General features: G+C 30.9%; 1 protein-coding gene, 1 long non-coding RNA gene and 1 pseudogene across 2 annotated transcripts; 2 read left to right on the top strand and 1 right to left on the bottom strand.

Annotated features, from left to right (window-relative positions):
• Positions 1–7,828: 7,828 nt before the first annotated feature.
• Positions 7,829–9,691, top strand: LOC105114724 (uncharacterized; annotated as a pseudogene).
• A 1,800-nt stretch (positions 9,692–11,491) lies between these two features.
• LOC105114711 (uncharacterized) lies at positions 11,492–12,245 on the top strand. The gene is made up of 2 exons (XR_840191.1): positions 11,492–11,734; positions 11,836–12,245. It is a non-coding gene; the product is annotated as an uncharacterized LOC105114711 (long non-coding RNA).
• A 662-nt stretch (positions 12,246–12,907) lies between these two features.
• LOC105114710 (aquaporin NIP1-2-like) lies at positions 12,908–15,355 on the bottom strand. The gene is made up of 5 exons (XM_011011348.1): positions 14,932–15,355; positions 14,386–14,610; positions 13,832–14,029; positions 13,539–13,600; positions 12,908–13,265 (listed from the first exon to the last, which is right to left on the bottom strand). Exons 1-5 carry the CDS (start codon positions 15,064–15,066, stop codon positions 13,055–13,057), a joined length of 831 nt encoding a protein of 276 aa, XP_011009650.1. The 5' UTR covers positions 15,067–15,355; the 3' UTR covers positions 12,908–13,054.
• Positions 15,356–19,186: the final 3,831 nt, after the last annotated feature.

Here is a 19,186-nt window from a genome sequence, read left to right as displayed (position 1 = left end):
ATCTTTAAAATGTTATCTTTTTAAATAGAAGTTGATTTTTAAATGATTTATACTAGAAAATACATCTAAATAATATTTTTTTATTTTTTAAAATTTATTTTTAATATCATTACATTAAAATGATTTAAAATATAAAAAAATAATTTAAAATTAAAAAAATTTAAAAATACACCACGATGTGAAACATGCTATTAGTTTTCAAGCCACCTAATTCATCTTTATTACAAAACTTCTTAGGTGTTTGAATTTTCTCATGCTTGAATTTTCTCACCAAGACCAAAAAAATATCTTGTGCTAACATTCATAAATAAAGATTGAATCTCTCATCATCCGAGAAAGTGTTTTCTTGCTAATACTTCATCACATGTGCAGCTTAAAATAAAAAAATGGTAACCCTTGTAATTTTAAGAGTTGGGCATGTAATTTGGTAATATTTTAGATTATAGTAATTATTATTTTTTATTTAAAATATATTAAAATAATATATTTTTTTTATTTTTTAAAATTTATTTTTAATAGCAGAACATCGATCCAAAATCATAAAAAAAAATTAAAAATATTTTTTAACACAAAAATAAAACACTTTAAATGCATAACCTTTAAATTTAAAAAGATATATATATATATATATATATATATATATATATATATAAAGCAACCTTCGAAAAACGATATTAGTTGTGTAATTTTGAATATATATTTTATTCATTGAACTGTTTTTTCTTTTCTTTTCTTTTCCTTTTAATTTATGTGGGGTGTCTGGGTCAGTTTGCGTGCATCACGACTAATCCCCACGGTCCACTGAATACCCTGCAAACCCAGTAAGCATGTAAGACACCGCGGGGGTAACAGACGTGCACGCTAGAGCTCGAACCCAGATGCAGTGGAAGGAGACAAGTCCCTTCTACCGCTAAGCCAAGCACCAGTTTGCTTTTTTCTTTTTTAAAAAAAATAAAGAGAGGAGAAGAGAGAGAGAGGCACGCTAGAGCTCGAACCCAGATGCAGTGAAAGGGACCGCTAAGCCAAGCACCGGTTTTCTTTTTTCTTTTTTTAAAAAAATAAAGAGAGGGGGAGAGAGAGAAAGAGAGGGGGGGAGAGAGGAGAGAGAAGGAGGAGGTAAGGTGCTAAAAAACTAAAAGGTCAATCGTAGGGTTGTCGAGTAGTATGTTACTGCTAGGAGGAGAAAAGAGGGAAAAAAACGAAGGAGGAGCACTTATATAATGGTGGAATTCAACTCGGCATCAATCGTAGGGTACCTTTGTTTTACGTTGACGACAACAAACCGCGTTATGTTAATACCATCACTTGTTGTAGGACCCTCCCCTTCTACGAGGGGAGGAGGCTGAACCCAAATTAGTTCTTCTTTATTACTCCCCTCTTGTAAATAAATAAAGATTTTTGTTTGCAGGTGAGTTTGTAAAATCTATCATGGCTAGTCTTCAACCATCCACTTGATGCTTATCCTGATTCACGGAGACGTGTTTGCCTGCATGTGGGCTTGTTTTGGTCACTATTGAGTAGTGGAAGAGAATCTGCTTTTTATGAATAAAACAAATAAAAAACCCATCACCGGCGATCTGCCTTTTACGGACTTGGTGTCTTTTACCGATAGCTAAAAGATTTCAAGATATAGTAAATGGGAAATACACACACACACACACACACACACACATATATATATATATATGTTACATTAATAGCAATTCTTTAACATATAAATGTTAATATAAATAAATGTTGTGCTATGACAATACAATTTTAGCATAGAATCAAACTCATCTATTATATAAAACATAGCATCAAATCCACTACAACCGAAGCCTAAACAAATCAATAAATTATCGAAACATAAATTTATAATTGAGAATATGATATTTTAACATTATTTTTATTTATTAATTATAAAGATAATTGATAATGATGATAACAAAATATAACAATGTAAATTTATTTTAGGTGTAAATGGATGATTTGAGATTTAAACAACCTGTTAATATATTTTTCTGTTAATTAAATATTTTAAATTATATTTATCTAAAATAAATATGAAAATATATAATATGTAAGACAATATTAAAATCAACATGATAATTAAATAAAATAATATTATAAAAATAATAAAAATAAAAATAACTCATAACTACAAAAATAACACAATAAAATAATACATTTGAGCTTATATATGCATTTTATGCCAACAAGTGAATGGTTCGACTTCATTACTAACATGATTTTTACATGTCTATGTGGTCTTATCTCTTAAACAACATCATATAAAATCAATGTCTTTTCTCATAGGTCAAGTGTGGTATAACATAGCTTAAATCAAGAAAATGCATAATAACAAGGAAGTTCATCATCATTGAGATCATGAAGATCAACCACAGCATAACGACCATCATGTAACAATTGTCCGACCTAACATAACATAAATTGAAATTATTAATCAATAAATAAAATGTAATGATTTTTTCCAAGCTTATAAAAAGTAACAAATACTTGCAACATTTTGAATTCGACGTCCATGTGGCTCATATTCCATCTCCTCATGTGAAGGAACCTACACTAGGTTTAGTGTAATGATTTGACTTGTTATACTTAACTACTAGCTCATGTATTTCTCTACGAAAATTACAAAATGCACCTTTCTAAAAATAAAATCTATGCATGCATCCTACATCGATATATTTTAAAGATCATAAATCATCTAATTATAATCAATATGTCTACCTAAATGACTAATGGAATGCAACTAATTCAATAAACTGAATTTTTATGAAAATGAATTTTCACATTTATTATGGGCTGCCCAAATGAAGTCTTATGAAAATGATTTTGCACAATTTGTATTTTGTAATAAAAAATACTTCCAATTAAAATTAATAAATATCTAAAATAATTATGAGAATTTTCTAGTTAATTCATGATATTTAAATATTAACCTACTTATATATCCAACATTTATACTAGAATATTGATAATTAATTTTATGAATTAAAATTTCAGGGGTTAATAAAATATTGACCAAGTTCTCATAGATTCAATAAACTGATTATTAAATATAAAGTGAATGCAATTTTTTTTAATTCTATATAAAAATACTAAAACACACTATATATATATATATAAGCAAAAATATGATTATTATATATATATATATATATATATATATATTTGATACATAGATGTATCCAACACATAAAAAGATATTTTTTTTTACTATTTTTTTTATCTTTGTAAGATCATGTTTGGCAAGACCCTAATTTCCTTAAAAAAAGAGAAAAAACTACTCAATATAAGCTTAAAAATTATTCGTCAAACACACTCTTAAACCAAAAAACTTAACAAAAAAAATGACAAACCAAAAAGGATATAAAAGATAGGCCCAATTTTGACCCGACCAAGTTGACCCGATCGAGTTGACCATACTAGATAAACCTAACTAGGTTGACCATATTGAATAGACTAGATTAGATGAATTTGAAAAACAAACAAAAAACAAAGACCCAGAATCAAAATAGATTAAATATAAAAAAACATAAAAATTCATAAATTTCTTCATAAAAATGGATCCAAACACAAAAAATTAAAGAACATAAAGAACACTTAAACTTAAATCTAACAACGTGATATATTATTTATTAAAAAATAATTTTTATTTTTAGAATATGACTCAAAGTAAAATAAAAATATCATGTTATACAAACTTTATTGGTGACCATTTCCAGGCGCAGATCAACTCTGCAAAATACCTGAGTACACAAGCTCAACATTGTTACTATTAGTTTCACACGATCAATTAAAAATAAAATACGACAATAATAAAAAATCATCTTTTGTTAATTAACAGCTTGCAAATTGTAATAAAATAGTAGCTCTCGTGTCCTTTTTTTAAATAAAATAAAAAATAAAATATGAACTCCCTTGTCGTTTATATTAAAGTAATTATTTTCTTCTTTTGATAGGTCTCTTTCGAATCATTAATTATTATGATTATCTGTTCACCTAGAGTGACAAAGCCAAGGGCTGGAGGATCGTACGGGTAAAATCATGCCGCGCGTGCAAGAAGAACTGCCACACACCACGTGGCACTATCGACCCGAAACGAAATGAACGAACTGTAGCTGCAGAAACAGCAAGAGGGAGAGAAAAATGGTTTCAGATTTCTTCGATCAAATCGCAATGGAAACCCAAAAAACATTCCAAAACCCTAACCCTAAGTGTTACCTCATCTTTCGTTTAATATCAATGGAACCGCCAATTTAAAAAAAAAAACGATGACGATGTTACAGCAGCAGCTGCTCCTGGACTGGGCAAAATGAAGAAAAATACCAAAAGAAAGAGATTGGCAGGAAAAGCTGTTATAGTTAGTTAAAGCTGTTGATGAATGTAACAGAATTATTGGTAAATCAGTTAGTCAGAGAATTTATAAATAAGAACAACGCTGTGAAGAACACTTTCTTGAAAATTGAATGAGCTTTCGGTATTGCAGAATGTCTCTTCTTCTTCTCATCTCTTCTAATTCTCAGTTCTATTTTCTATAGGTCTCAGATTAATTCTTGACAAATTGATATTAGAGGCTTGAACCCAAGGCAATTATATCATTAACAAGGAATTACAATGATAGAAAACAACAAACTGAGAGCTCTAGCGTTACCAGATTTAATAATTTTGCTTACGGAAATTTATATTAGTATTTATATTAGTAGTCCATAGGTATGTATGTTGCTCACATACTCACTAATAAAAACTATCTATTAAAAATACTCTTGTCGATAATTTATAGATTGTTAGTGAGTCTATCTACAAATAAATAAGGCATGTCAACAACCAAATTACCAATTTTATTTTGTTAATATATCCATTAATAAATATAATATATCACTAATAAAATATCATTTGTAATTCCATTAGACATTAATCATAACAATTAAATTTGCAGTAATTTTTTTTCCAACTCTCTATAATATATCAACGGTCTAGTTCTGTCGGTAATCCCATTAGTAATAGTAACATTTCTAGTAATTCTTTTTCAATTCTCTAGAATATATTGATGGATTTGTGCCATCAATAACCCCGTCAGTAATATTTTAAAAATATATTGAACATATGTAAAAAAACAATTAAAATCAAATAAATTAGTATAAAAATCAAATATTATGATTTCTATCATATTTATTTTAAATTTAAACACTTATACGTTCAAATACAATAAATCTAAAATAGAAACCATGCTGAAGGAGGAGTATGCTGGTTGCTAATGGGATTATAGGGCCAATTAGAGGGTGCACATAAACCATCCATCTATGATCTCATATCCATTATCAATCAACAACATTCTTCATAATTAAGAGTGAATCATGCATATTTATCATTAAGATGGGTCTTCCAATCCAGGGGCGGAACCAAAATATAAAATCAAAAGGGGCCAAAATGCTGTGATTTATGCAGTGTTTTATAAGAATACTAGGAATGAATTTAAAGAAGGCTGGAAAATTTTTTTCCTTGCAGGGGCCAGCCTCCCCCTGTCTCCGCCCATGTTCCAATCCTATACCCATTGCTCTAACATCGACTTAAACTTTAAAATTTGAATGCTCATAATTGATTGGGAGCATTCAAGTATCGAAGCACTACTAGTCATCCACAAGTTCTCGACCATTTTGTTAAAGAATCTATACACCCGATTTTTATTGGGTTACGAGACGATCTCGCCTCCAACCATAAATCCAGATCGATATTTGAATAGGTCAAATGATTATCCCCGTATCTCTTCTTTAATTGGTTGTTATATGTATCCTGAAAAGAAAAAATAAATTTATGAAATTCAAGGAAATAATAACTTAAGAAAAAAATGATTGAAAACCAATATATCATAAAGTATTGAGCTCGACTATTAATGAACTATCACAACTCTTTTTGGCGATCATCACTTCGCACATGCATTTCAACAAAAAACTCTATCAAGCTTGACTTGCATCCAAAAATTATAGATTGTAATAAAAAAATATTGTTAGTTAAATGTATTTATAAAAAATAACTAATAAAAAAATAGATGTAATAAAAAAAATCTTACCATCCGCTTCACATGCAAAATGAATAGAACAGAGCCACGAGTGACTGTGGTAATGGAATCGTCAACATGTCAGTTCAGGTTCTCTGTATGGGACAGTGATCATTTGGTGAAATGTGTGGACATCATGTACTGAATGTATTCTGCCCATACAGCCTCTAAGACATATAACAATCTGAAATCCTTCCAAATCATCATATCATTCCAACCTGGAAACTCTCTTTCTTTCACATATTTTTTGACTTTTTTTTAAGCCTCGTACTAAAAATCACACAACCTATATGGTACAAGTCAATTATCTGTTAGTAAATGAAAAATAAAATTTTAATATTTGAAATAAAAAGAAATTATCCTGAATTTGATCTTATTTAGTTGCAACGTGATTCTTTTAAACCCTCATCACAATATTATTATCAGCTCTTTTCTATTCAAATTTTCTCTTGAAGTAAAAATTTATAAAAGAAAAATTCCAATAATTTCAATAAACAACCCAAATCAACATAAAAAACATTTAAGTTAATACAAACTTTGAACCTTGAAAATCAGGTATTGATCTACTATTTCCATTTAGGATGTTTGGAAACGTAGTTCCATTGAAACAATGAAATTTCCACCAACGATTTAAAGGTTGATGTTATTCTTCTCGCATCCTCAATGTTTGCAAACCTGAAATTGCATTCGTTAAATGATATCATTTTTTTTAAAATATTAAACATGTCATTGTAAAAGCAAAATAAACTTACATTGAAATGTCGTCCTTCCACTAGGTATTGTACTTGCAGGTAAAATGATTCTACTGTGAAGGGACCCTCTTCGACATTATGGTATCACACTGGATGAACCCACATCGTAAGTTGATGTTTTTGCCTCATGTACTTATTTTTTGTCAACACCAAATGACTCGTGGTTATCAGTATCACTACAAGAAAAACTCGCAACGATTTTTTTTTCGTGATGAGCAATAAACTTTTTTATAGGCATCTACACAAATTAACAGATAAAAAAAATAAAAGATTCCTATTTTTTTTTTTAAAATTCAGCAGCATCTCTCCTATAACTACCTAAAACTCTTAAACATGCAAATACACAATATATATACCACAAACCAGTAGATATTATTCAATTTCTTCAAACAATGTAGCATAATTTAATTTCGTAATTTTTTTTTATTTTCCACTCTATAATATTTTTAACAATAAATTTACAACAAATTATTCTAAATTTACAAATATTCAAAATATTAATTAAAATTAATCCTACACATTTAATTGAAATTGAACAACAAAATTGAAAAAAACAACAACTAAAATTCAACAAAATAATGCAAAAATTATTACACTAACTATTAAAATTCAACACAATTATTTCTAAGTGATAATATTTTTAATCCTAAATTTACAAAAAAATTATTCTAAATGGAATAAATAAAAAATAATAATTAAAATTAATTCTACACATTTAATTGAAATTGAACATCAAATTTGAAACAAAATAACTAAAATTCAACAAAATAATGTAAAAATTATTTCAATAACAACTAAAATTCATGTCATTTGGTAATTTATAAAATTATTAACACAAAATTGAACCCAAAAAATGATTAAAAAAACACAAAAAAAGATGAAAAATATTTACCTTAACAATGTGTTTTATTCCGGCTTTTAATTAAAAAAAAAAAAACATTGTCAGTAAACCCAAAAGGAAAGAAATATAAGAAGAAAAATGAAGAAAGAGAATAAATCTTAAAATAAAAAGATAAAATAATGTTTGATTTCAGGTGAGAAGGAGAGAGAGAAGAGAAATGGCAAGAAACAAGATTATTGCAGAAAAGGAATGAAATGAATCAAGGATTACAGAGACAATTAGAAATGGCAAGAAACATGATGAAACAATTGGCAGATAAGAAGGGGACAAAAAGAACATTAATGGTTGGAGACTGGGTGTATTTAAGGCTGCAACCTTACAGGCAAACAATAGTAGCTTTAAGAAGAAATATGAAGTTGAATCCAAGATATTTTGTTTCATATAAAGTCATTCGGAAGATTGACAAAGTATCCTACAAGCTGTTGTTAACAGCAACAACAATATCCACCTAGTATTCCATGTTTCCTTGTGGAAAAAGAAGATTGGAGATAATGCAGTTGTATCTTCAATAGTTCCAGTAACAGATGAGTCAAACAAGGTGACGGTGAGTCCTATAGAGATTTTGGAACGTAGGATTATGAGGAAAGGAGACAGGGCTGTGGCTGCTGGATTAATTAAATGGTCTAATCTGTTCACCAAAGATGCAACTTGGGAAGATCTTGAAGAGCTTCAGCTGCAATTCCCAGAATCTGACATTCATTCTGGAGGTCATTTTGTGTGGATTATTGGTGTTCTTGGCTATGCTTAGTGGCTTTATAATGAGATATTTGGTGGAGGAACCAATACAAATAAGGCAGGATTTGAATTTCGATTATACAAAGAACAGTCCTGTTCCATTTGTGTCCATAAAACCTTGTGGTGGCGTTGCTTGTGATGCCGAAGATTGTAAAGAGAATATTGGAGATGTCAAGAGCTTGGAGGCTCGGGTTATACCACCTAATCACAAGTTTCAATTCTCTGTTTTGTTGACACTACCAGAGTCACATTATAACAGGAATCTTGGGGTCTTTCAGGTACTTTTTTTCATTAAGCAAGGAAGCTGCAGTGTTAGTAATAATTTTTTTTGTGTGAAACTGTCCTGCATTATAATGCTTTAAGCTTTGCCAGTTTTGTTTGAAATATGTTTTCTAACTGATACTGCCATTTGAGAACTTGGGGGATAATATTAAGCAAAGTAACTTGGACCAGACTGTCGAGGCATTTTGGTTCTCTTGTTAGCATGAAAACCCTTGCTAGCAATATATGAAAGTGAAGGTGGCAGCAACGTACCCTCCATTTTGGCAGAGGAATTGGTGATATTTATTTTTACCTTGTCTTTTAGGAGCCCCTTTCCATTCTGGCATGACCTATAATAAGAAGAGGCTATCTTGTAACAGAATCTTGGAATAATGAGGTCGATCCCGATACACATTACAGAGTCTAACATGTTCTGTTTGTAGAAATGCTGTATAAATTATTCCAAATCATGGCCTGTAGTCAAAACGGCTGATATGATTTCTTTAATCTTTCAGGGTGCTTGTTCTGACTTGCTTCATTGTTCATTTGCATCTGTGTGGACTTTCTCTCTGTTGATGGGAAAACCCTTGCCACCAAAAGCCATCCATGCATTTTAAAATTCAAAAGAGAGCCTATCCGCATTTTATTGAATTTTCTTAAGGTTGCACCTCTTGCTGCTGGCTACGTTTCTGAATCCCAGACTTCGGCGTAGAAGATAAAATGTTTTAGGGAAGGTGACTTTCCTGCTTCCTGCTTGAAGGTGATAATTGAACAACGAGCTGAATACCGGCCTGGAGGTGGTATCCCTGAAATATATGATGCGTCCGTCATATATTCATATGGATTAGCATGGTTTTATTTATGATGGAGATGTTGTTCGCTCTAATATGCTGTAGACCTGTTATTATTCCAAGAGCAAGGCTGAGGGATGTTTCTGGTATCAACAGTACCACTCCAAACAACGTCCCTGCACAGATTTGATACCGAGGTTTCTATACAATTGGATTGTGACGATAAAAGAAAAGTCTAACCTTCAACTGCAGTGCTAAAGTTTTTGTAACATTTTACTCTAGTCAGGCATGCCATCCTAAAATGGTTCCATGAATTCATTGATTTCTCGATCATAATGCACATCTGTATCCATCAGTTGTAGTTTGTAAATATTACATGATGGGGAAGACTTACAGCCCTTTAAACATGACTGGTTCGGTAGGAATTATGCAATACAAAGCTATATCAACAATCCGGTGTGGCTTAGTATAACCTACATGTGTAATCAGTAGCAAATTGATAATGCTGTGTGAAAAGCTAAACAAAGAAAAGTGGCACAAACTGTTGTATTTTGTTCTTAGAGCCGTGGAAATGGTTTCAATAATGAAGTAAACTAGGAAACGTTGAGAGTTCCAAATGCTTAATGCGCATGGGAGACCTTTTCTCGAGCGATTTTAGAATTCTGATTCCAGCGCTCTGCCTGAAAATAAACTGACAGGCATTTATCATGATGTGAACTTCAGTTTTTCTGGACATACTGATTAAATGGCCTTCATAGATTAGTGTGAGCATAGAGATCTTGCTCTTTCCTAGGTGAATTGTGGTCTGGACGACATCTGGTTGCCCAGATTTCGTGTTCTTCGCAACTATACTTCTTGGTCCAGACTCCAGAGCATATGCTGACTTTAGCTCCTAATCTGACAACCATCTTTTTTACAACTTTCTTAAGGATAAAAATCAGGAAAGCATGATTGTCTCAGTACCAAGCTTTGCAGCTATGCCATGTTCTTGAGGTATAGGGAACCCAGAAACTGCTGCTGGAGAATTGCATTTGGTCAGTGCATGATTGTTTCAGGACCAATTGGCTGCTTACTGATTCGTAAACAAAAGCATCTTATAAGAGCATCTCAGCCAACATTTGTTATTCGGACAGCCTGGAGCAATTCCATTGCTCTGAACTATCCCTAAATATCCTTCTCTAGAATTTAATCTTCAAATTTAAAGATGCTCTCATTAGGGAATATGGAGAACTCTAACTACAGTACCACTACAGTACCGAGCTGCTTGCATCATATATTATTTGAAATCCATGACCCTCCAATGACATCAATGAATCTTTTTTTTTTTACTTTGAACTCTTTGGCAATGCCTTCTGAATATATATAAAAACAGTTCTTATAAAAAAAAATCGTTATCTTGGTTAATTTTATATAACTTGATGAACTCGATAGGTGTAAAGATGATATCATTGCAAAAAAATATAATATGGTTTGACTGAAATAAATTTTAAGAAGATATTCTTAAATAATATTAAGATAAAAATATATTAAATCAATTCTAAATTGACTCATAAAATTAAAAAGAAAAGTCAATTAAAAAAACTAAAACAATTTTAAATTAATTTATCAAATCCATATCTAATTTTTAATAAAATTAATATTAAAAAATAAAATAAAAAAATTTGAATTAATCAAAATTAATATGTCAAATCTACTATTGCAATCATGATAATTTGATAAAATAAAAATTAGCACATATTATCACATAATATTAAAAAAAATTAAAAAAAAATCAAAGTTGAATAATTCCTCGTGAGGAGAAATGAATTAACTGTCATTTAGTTTTTATTAAAGTAATGACACGACAAAGAGAAGTGATGTGGCAAGGCAGGGGGCGGGGGTCTGATTTGAGCCATTACGTGTCCTCGTGGATAGGGTTCAAAATATGGGTGCTTGACTGTCCATGGCGGCAGGCGGCAGGCGGCAGCCCAAGAGATCACCTCTTGTGAGCCAACCGTCGTAAAACAAGCCTCGTGCCATATACTGACGATCAAACGTGAAATATTTCTCACGTCTAAAAGTAAACAAGAGCCATGTGTTCGGATAACAAGAACAATTAAACATTTACTTCGTCTAAAAGTATTAAGTTTAGAAATCATGAATCTTGTGATCGGATAGCGAGGTTCTTATCCATTTGCAGAGGATGTGGCAATTCCTTTCTCTACCTCCTGCGCCATAGGATTATACCAAGGAGGCACGTCTCTCGTGGTCTCCCATCTTTATCTTATGAATAACTATTAATTCTTTTTCTTATTAACTTTTTTTTTTTTTGGTGGTTTCACATGTTGCTTAAAGACTCGCCACCACCTTCTTTGGTTTCGTTGACAAAAACAACACTCACTGAAAGTTTCAATTTCAACACAGTGGTGGAAGCGAAGGCGAAAGCCAAGGCTAAGGCTTGATTTTTGCAAGATAAATAATGTGAGATGCGGTTCTTGATTTTTACGGGATCTTTTGAGGTGGTTGGCGAAGCGGATTTGTGGCGGGACGACGCTGATCTGTTTGGCCGCTGCTGTTGGTTCTTGATCATTGGAGATGGGGCTAGGATTTGAGTCCAGTTCTCATAGATCTACCTAAGGAATTCTGGAGTTGTGGGAGCATTATGTTGAGGAATTAGAGGATAATACATGAATTGATTTTTGTATTGGCTTGCCTTTTATTTTAGATTTTTGTACTAGCTCGATGAGATTTAGCAATAATTGGTACTTAGCTTTTAGAGAGTTTTTTTTAATTAATGTTGCGTTATGATAAATTTACATATATTTTAATTAATTTTATATATTTAAAGTTAATTATTATATAAATTTTTAATTGTTCTGGGAAGCTAAACTCATAATTATTAGATAATAAATTTAAAATTTAATTAATTAAATTAAGTTTCAGAATTTTTTTAAAAGTTTTATTTGGATATTATTTTCATTATATTTTAACTTCAGCTATTTTTTAACCTTAAATAAAAAATGGGAGTAAACTTATAATTTTTATAGTTTTTTAGGATATTGAGTATAATCATGCTAATTTTTTAAAATTCAATAAACAAATATTGATCAAACGTTACTTTCACTGCCGGTCACATGAAAGCAAAATCTAGAACACCAATCGGACCCTCTCAAAACTTTTATGAATGTAAAATCTTAACACAAAATTTGATCCATGACAATTTTTGTTTTTTTTTCTTTTTTAAAAAAGAAAATGGAATGCAAATTCTCAAAAGAAATGGAAATTGGGTACATAATTGCATCCTGGATTTCTATAGATGGTGACTAAATTTGGAGAAATTACCCTCTACATTTTGTGACATGATTAATGCCAGCCAGGTTTGGAAGATTGGATCCATTCACAGACGACAAAGAAAGAAGAGACAAAATTAATGAAACTTTTTCCTTCTCATTAAGCTTAATTAAAAAAAAGGAATTCCCTTTGTTTAAGGTTTTGAGTTACATGCCATCACTTGGAAAACAGGGTAGCCATATAAAATAAAGGAAAAAAAACATCAAATTCCACAGTCTCAGTCTCAAGATCTTTCTTTGCCATTCAGGAACGACGCACTCTTGGTGATCTCCCGCAGAGGTTTATCGGTGTACCTCATCAAATTATACACCCATGCGCCGGCCTGAGCTCCAAGGATGGGCGACACGATGTAAATCCATAGGCCCTTGTATTGATGGGACACAATTGCAGGTCCCAAGCTTCTTGCAGGATTCATTGACGCTCCTGAAATTGGCCTGTAAAACAGTTGACGAAAATATTTGAAAATCCTCTCTAGTCGAAGCCACAAATGGGGATTTTGGATTTAGCAAGGATATGAAATCACGCTTCCTCCGTAGTATATTTTTTGTCTAATCGGTCACGACAAGTGCCAGTATAAAATATTATGTTCTTGTTGAATATTCAGCTGCATTAAGTCATCTATTTCATCACCATGATATGATTTAGGCAACATTGACAATTAATCCTGTGAATTGTTCCTGATAGAGATAAATGGATTAGATTAATACCCTGCAAACATCACATTAAGCAGCACGGTTGAACCTACAGCAAGTCCAGCTAGTTCGCCAATCTACATGAACAACGAAACAAGAAGGGGAATGACAAGAAAAAATTATTCCAAATCACTGTCAGCACAAACGGTAGCATATAATTTAAATGTCGTGAGACACACAATGCAACTTGATTAATCATATAATAGAATACCAGAGGTTCGGGTGCGAACTATTTTCTCAATCATACGGTTGTTGCTTTGTATGACCTGAATTAAGAATCAACGATTGGGATGAGAATAGGAACTTACAGCTCTGTTATCAGTGGCGACGCCGGAAATGATGAACATGAGGTAGAATGTGATTATAAACTCGACAACAAAGGATTGCAGATTGGATCCCGCTGGCAATGTTCCTGTGAAGTGATCTTGATCGCCCTGAAAAAGTAATCGGATTGTTCCGGCTGCTAGAGTTGATCCGATGACTTGACATGCTACGTAAGCCGGAACCTTAAGAAAACAAAATAATGGCTCAACGAGCTTGAAAAACCGGGTAATGTAACATTTTTTTATTGAGAGGATGGTTATGATTCATTAAACCGAGTTAATAATCATTTCTTAGTAGTAATCAACAGCTCAACAACCCAGTAATCAATTTGTGACAAAACTTGGATATTGAGACAAACCGGACCTTTTGGTACGGTTCTCGTTCTTGGTAGCGACAATTGCCAAAACAGCAAGTGGTTTTTTTTTTTTTAAGGGAAAATAAAGAGAGAAAACCATTGTTAACGTCAAGATTTCTGACACCTCTAGGTTTGTTTTGTGTAGTGTACCTAATTTCAACGAGGTAGATACAATGGTTTTACCTGTTTCCATGGAAATCTCTTGCAAGTGGCAAAGGCAAGGGTGACAGCAGGGTTGAAATGGGCACCAGAGATATGACCAACAGAGTAAACCAAGACCATCACAGCTAGCCCCCAAGTTAATGATATCCCTGGAAGTGTCACAACCTTGTCGAAGTTCAAATTCACGGCCACCGACGAGCAACCGGCAAATATCAAGAAGTATGTTCCGGCTATCTCAGCTAGCAACTGCACACGTTAATTAGCTCATCAACATCAATCTCAAATAAAAAAGAAGGAAAAACCATTTGTCTGATAAATTCCAAGACATGATGATGATCTTTCTGGACGGAAATGTATGCCAAGAACACCTTGATTCCTTATTCCTGATGTAGAGTAAATTAATTAAGAGGAAGCAAACTGAGGGTATGCAATTGGTGTGTAATCTTGAAAATCAAATAATAGTAGGAAATATGGGTATTAAAGAAAAGGGAAAACATTCTGGTTCAGGGCTTGATCATATGGCAAGGAGAAAACACAGGCACAGAAAGAAGATAGATGTTACAGCACCTTTTGCATGAAAGGCACAGAGAAATTCAAGACAGAGACTTCCTTGATGGAGCTAGATGAAGGATAATTATCTTTAATATCCAAAACAACTCCTTCATGGTTTCCATTGCCATTAGTCTCGTTGATCTCATCCATTACCACGAATACTTACCACTAGAAAGACAGCTAAGAATGAAAAGGGAGGAAAGATAAGAACAAGAAAGAGATGCAAGAAGTGACAAATATGCGCCAAGATATTGTCTTTGTAGTACCTTTGTTCTTCTCCTATGGAGTCTATATAGCAAGTTCAAGCTACTAGAAATTTCTTAGTTACAGAGGCTTAAAAAGACACAGAAGCAAGGGGGAGAAAACAATTGTTAACTCCAGTTTTCATTACGATGTTTTATATAAGAAAAAAGAAAAGAAAAGGATTGACCATGACAACTCTTTTTTAACGTAATTGCGGCCCTTTATGCTCTACTTGTAGGATTATTTAGCTCCAGATCACTGTACATCAATTTTATTTGGAGGTGTATATGACGTTGAAAAATGCGACCTTCGCATTGAAAGCTCCTTCAACAACCCACCGGAAATACAGAGAAGGCATGAAGGAACATCATGATCATTACAAGGTCCAAGGGCACCTTCAACATTAGAGAGAGAGAGAGAGAGAGAGCTATTTTTTTAGCTTTTCTTCTGTGATTTTTTTATCAAAGAAAAGTCATTTTCATGTATATATATATATATATATATATAAAACAAATATTAAAATATAGGATCATTCCTTTTTCAATTAAACTTTTTTTCAACAGAAAAATTACAAGAATTTATATTAAATAATACAAATGGATTGTCAACTCTCTCTTTTTTTCTGCATATAAAAAAATATTTACATTATTTAAAAAAACTAATCTACAATTTGACTACTCTAAACGAGTTTTGCCATTAAAAAAGCTTTTACAATATGGATAGAGAATAAACTTGATTTGAGATTAAGTTGTGAGTTTAATAAATTAATTTGGAAGACAGATCAACCCAATAATCTCTGAGAAATTTGTCTGATTTAGCGGTAGGATTGCTTCTTTTTTCTTCTTTTTTTCAAGAGGAGAAGTACAAAATCAAAGTTAAAAATGGATAAAAGCTTTTAAAAAATTACCAACACTTAAAAAGTCTCCGGCATCATCATATGACTTCTTCAAATTTCGACCACCACCATCACAGCAACATCTATCATCTCACCAGAATTAATTGATATAGTTATATCGTCACCTTGTTACCTCCATAATCATTATTACAACTTTGTATTATAACAATTATTATCATTACTTCATTATCAATATTATTATAATTGTAAAATACTATGCATATATCATTTGATGAGAGAAGTTTTGTATTCTATATAGATGTTTTTTTAACCTTAAAATTGCATAAAAAAACAAATTTAAGCCAATAAAATTTTTTATTTCAAATTGATTTTGGATTTTAAAGTGGATATATATATCTTTGAGGACATTTATAGGTTAATAAAGGTGTTTAAGCTCTTTTCTATATGTTTTGGTTGAAAATAAAGTTTTAGATAAAATAAAAAAAAACATATATTCTACTTTTCTAGTAATCACATTGGCTAGAATCTGGAGAATTTCGGATGACGTGTCGTGTGGAATATTTTTTTAAAAAAATATTAGGATAGATAAAATGTTGTTTATCTTAATTATATTTAAAAAAACAAAAAGGGTACACCTACTGGCTCTTTCTAATGGGCGAGACATTGGTCTAACCTTTTTTTATATATATACTTTTTTTTTTTGAAAACAAATCATGTTTTCTTATGTGTTTTTTAAAATAATTTTTTAAGTTATATATATCAATTAATACTCATTATCTATGATTTTTATTTTTAATATTTAGATATTTTTAAATAGTGGTTGTTTTTTTAATTTTTTTTTATGTATTTAGTTTTTTAAGAGATTATTCTAATTCATCTATAATATTTTTATATCTTATGTAATTGAACTTTATTTTTAAAAAATAAAAATTATTTATTTTTAGATGGTATTTCTAATAAGTGCAACATTGTGAGATATTTTATTTTCTATTTGATTTTATTCAATCAATTTTATATGTATATTTATTTCCATTAGCATTTTATTAAATAAAATATTAAATTAAATCAACATACTCATTGAACATAATCGAATAAATAATCAATTCGAGTCTAAGAAAACATAGAGAAATGATTGATAAGACCTACTCTGGTTAAAAACTCAAATCAACCTATAACCTAGTCAACCTGAAATAAAACACGGGTAAAATATTCATTGAGTTTTTTTGAATTTTTGGTTAAAACAAGGTTGATTTTATTCCTTTTTTTTTTTAAAAAAAAAAGTTAACTTAGGTTAACCCTTTTAATCTGAGCAAAGGTCAATCTTTAAGTCAGGTTTTATCCTTATCTTCACTTGAATCAATCCAAGTTGACCCTTATAACTTGTGACACATGTTTTTTTTCTAAGTTGACCCTTGAGTCGGGTTTAAAAATCATGATAATAAGTATTTTTATTCTTATCTTGACCTGAGTCAACCTGGATTAGCCCTCCTAACCCATGACATAGGCTTTTTTCCTAGATTGACCCCTGAGTCGAGTTTTTAAGCTATAATAATAATTATTGTTATCTTTATGTTGATCTAAATTAGCCCAGGTTAACCCTCTCATATTTTAACCCAAGCTTGCTCTAGGTCGACCCCAAGTTGTGTTTTTAAATTATGATAATAATCATTTTTATTTTTATGTTAACTTAACTCAATATGGGTTAACCCCACCACCTATGACCAAAGCCTTGTTATAACTCAACTCTCGAGTCGGGTTTTAAACTATAATAATAATTATTTTTATTCTTACATTGATTCGAGTCAATGGTAAATCTGTCATGATCCAGATCTTATCTTGGGTCAATTCTCAAATTAAGTTTTAAAAATATGATAATAATAACTTTTATACTTGTATTGACTTAAGAAAACATGGGCTAATCTTTTAGAATCGTGACCCGAATCTTATTCTTGGTCAATTCTTCAATCGGGTCACCACTCATTAGTCAAATTGATAGGTCAATAACAAAGGTTTGGGTTTAATAAAAGAGAAAGGACTAACCTAAAAAAAACTTAAGTTGACTTATAAGCCAATTAAAACCTATTAATTGAATCTCAATTTGATTCTTTTAAAATTTTTGATTTTATATGAAGGGTAGTATAATCATTTCATAAATAATAATATTTATGTAGAGAATTAGACAAGTTTGTTCTACTCCTCTTAGTGGAACAAGTATTTATCTATTAGAACAAGCTTGACATGAAAAAAATTGATTTTTATCTATTTAAAAATACAACAAACAACTTTACAAAACAATTACACGGGATGATGGGAGTGTGGTTGTAGTTGTTTTTCAAAAGTATTTTTTATACTGAAATGTATTAAAATAATTTTTTATTTTTAAAAAAATATTTTTAAAATCAGCACATCAAAACAATTTAAAATATACAAAAAATAATTTTTTTTAAACACTGTTTACATCGTGTTTCCAAATATTCTATATATGAGTTCTTCTTTGTCCAACATACAAAACACAGCCTTAAAAGATAGTTAACTAAAAACAAAAACAAAAAAAAAAGAGAAAAAAACTAACCAATTAATTAAATAAATAAATAATTCTCCTATGAAAAGAAGTTGTTGTGTAGTAAAACTCTAAATACTATTCATTGTAAAATAGGCAATGGGGACAATATGATCTTTTTTATCATAACATAATTATTTTTAATATATTGTATGAGGTTAGATTTGTTTTTTTTTTTATTTTGCATTAGTACTTTAATCTTAGAATAAAAATATATAATGACTTTAAATCCAGGTTTTTTGGTCTTTCTATCTTTTATAAAAATATTATAATTACTTTATGCCATTGAAAACAAAATCTACATAAATCTCTCAAAGGGGTTTTTTATTATTAATGTTGCATTGATTTTGTTATGGATTTGGTTAAGATTATTCATATGAAATATTATTTTAAAAAAACTTGCTGGAAACTAAAAAGTGCTTCAACTGATAGGAAAAAAACCCGAAAAGTACCTGATCAGTGACAATGGAGGATGATTTCACCAAGGCGTGGCACTTTGCCACTATTTTCCACTCCCTGCGTTCTTCAGAGTCACCCAATTTAGATTCTTTCATGCTTTTGTGCATTGCCATTTGTCTGTTCCTCCCGGAAACTAGGACATTTTCCAAATT

Source organism: Populus euphratica, unplaced genomic scaffold, assembly GCF_000495115.2.
Source record: "Populus euphratica unplaced genomic scaffold, PopEup_1.0 scaffold562.1, whole genome shotgun sequence".
Taxonomy (NCBI): domain Eukaryota; kingdom Viridiplantae; phylum Streptophyta; class Magnoliopsida; order Malpighiales; family Salicaceae; genus Populus; species Populus euphratica.
Note: the sequence above shows the minus strand (reverse complement) of the source record. Positions and strands in the feature narration are given on the sequence as shown.

Coding starts and splice junctions, on each gene's coding strand:
- LOC105114710 (XM_011011348.1), bottom strand. CDS start 15,066: ATGGATGAGATCAACGAGACTAATGGCAATGGAAACCATGAAGGAGTT. Junction 14,611..14,931: donor CTGTGCCTTTCATGCAAAAG/GTGCTGTAACAT, acceptor TAACGTGTGCAG/TTGCTAGCTGAGATAGCCGG. Junction 13,601..13,831: donor TCGCCACTGATAACAGAGCT/GTAAGTTCCTAT, acceptor TTGTTCATGTAG/ATTGGCGAACTAGCTGGACT.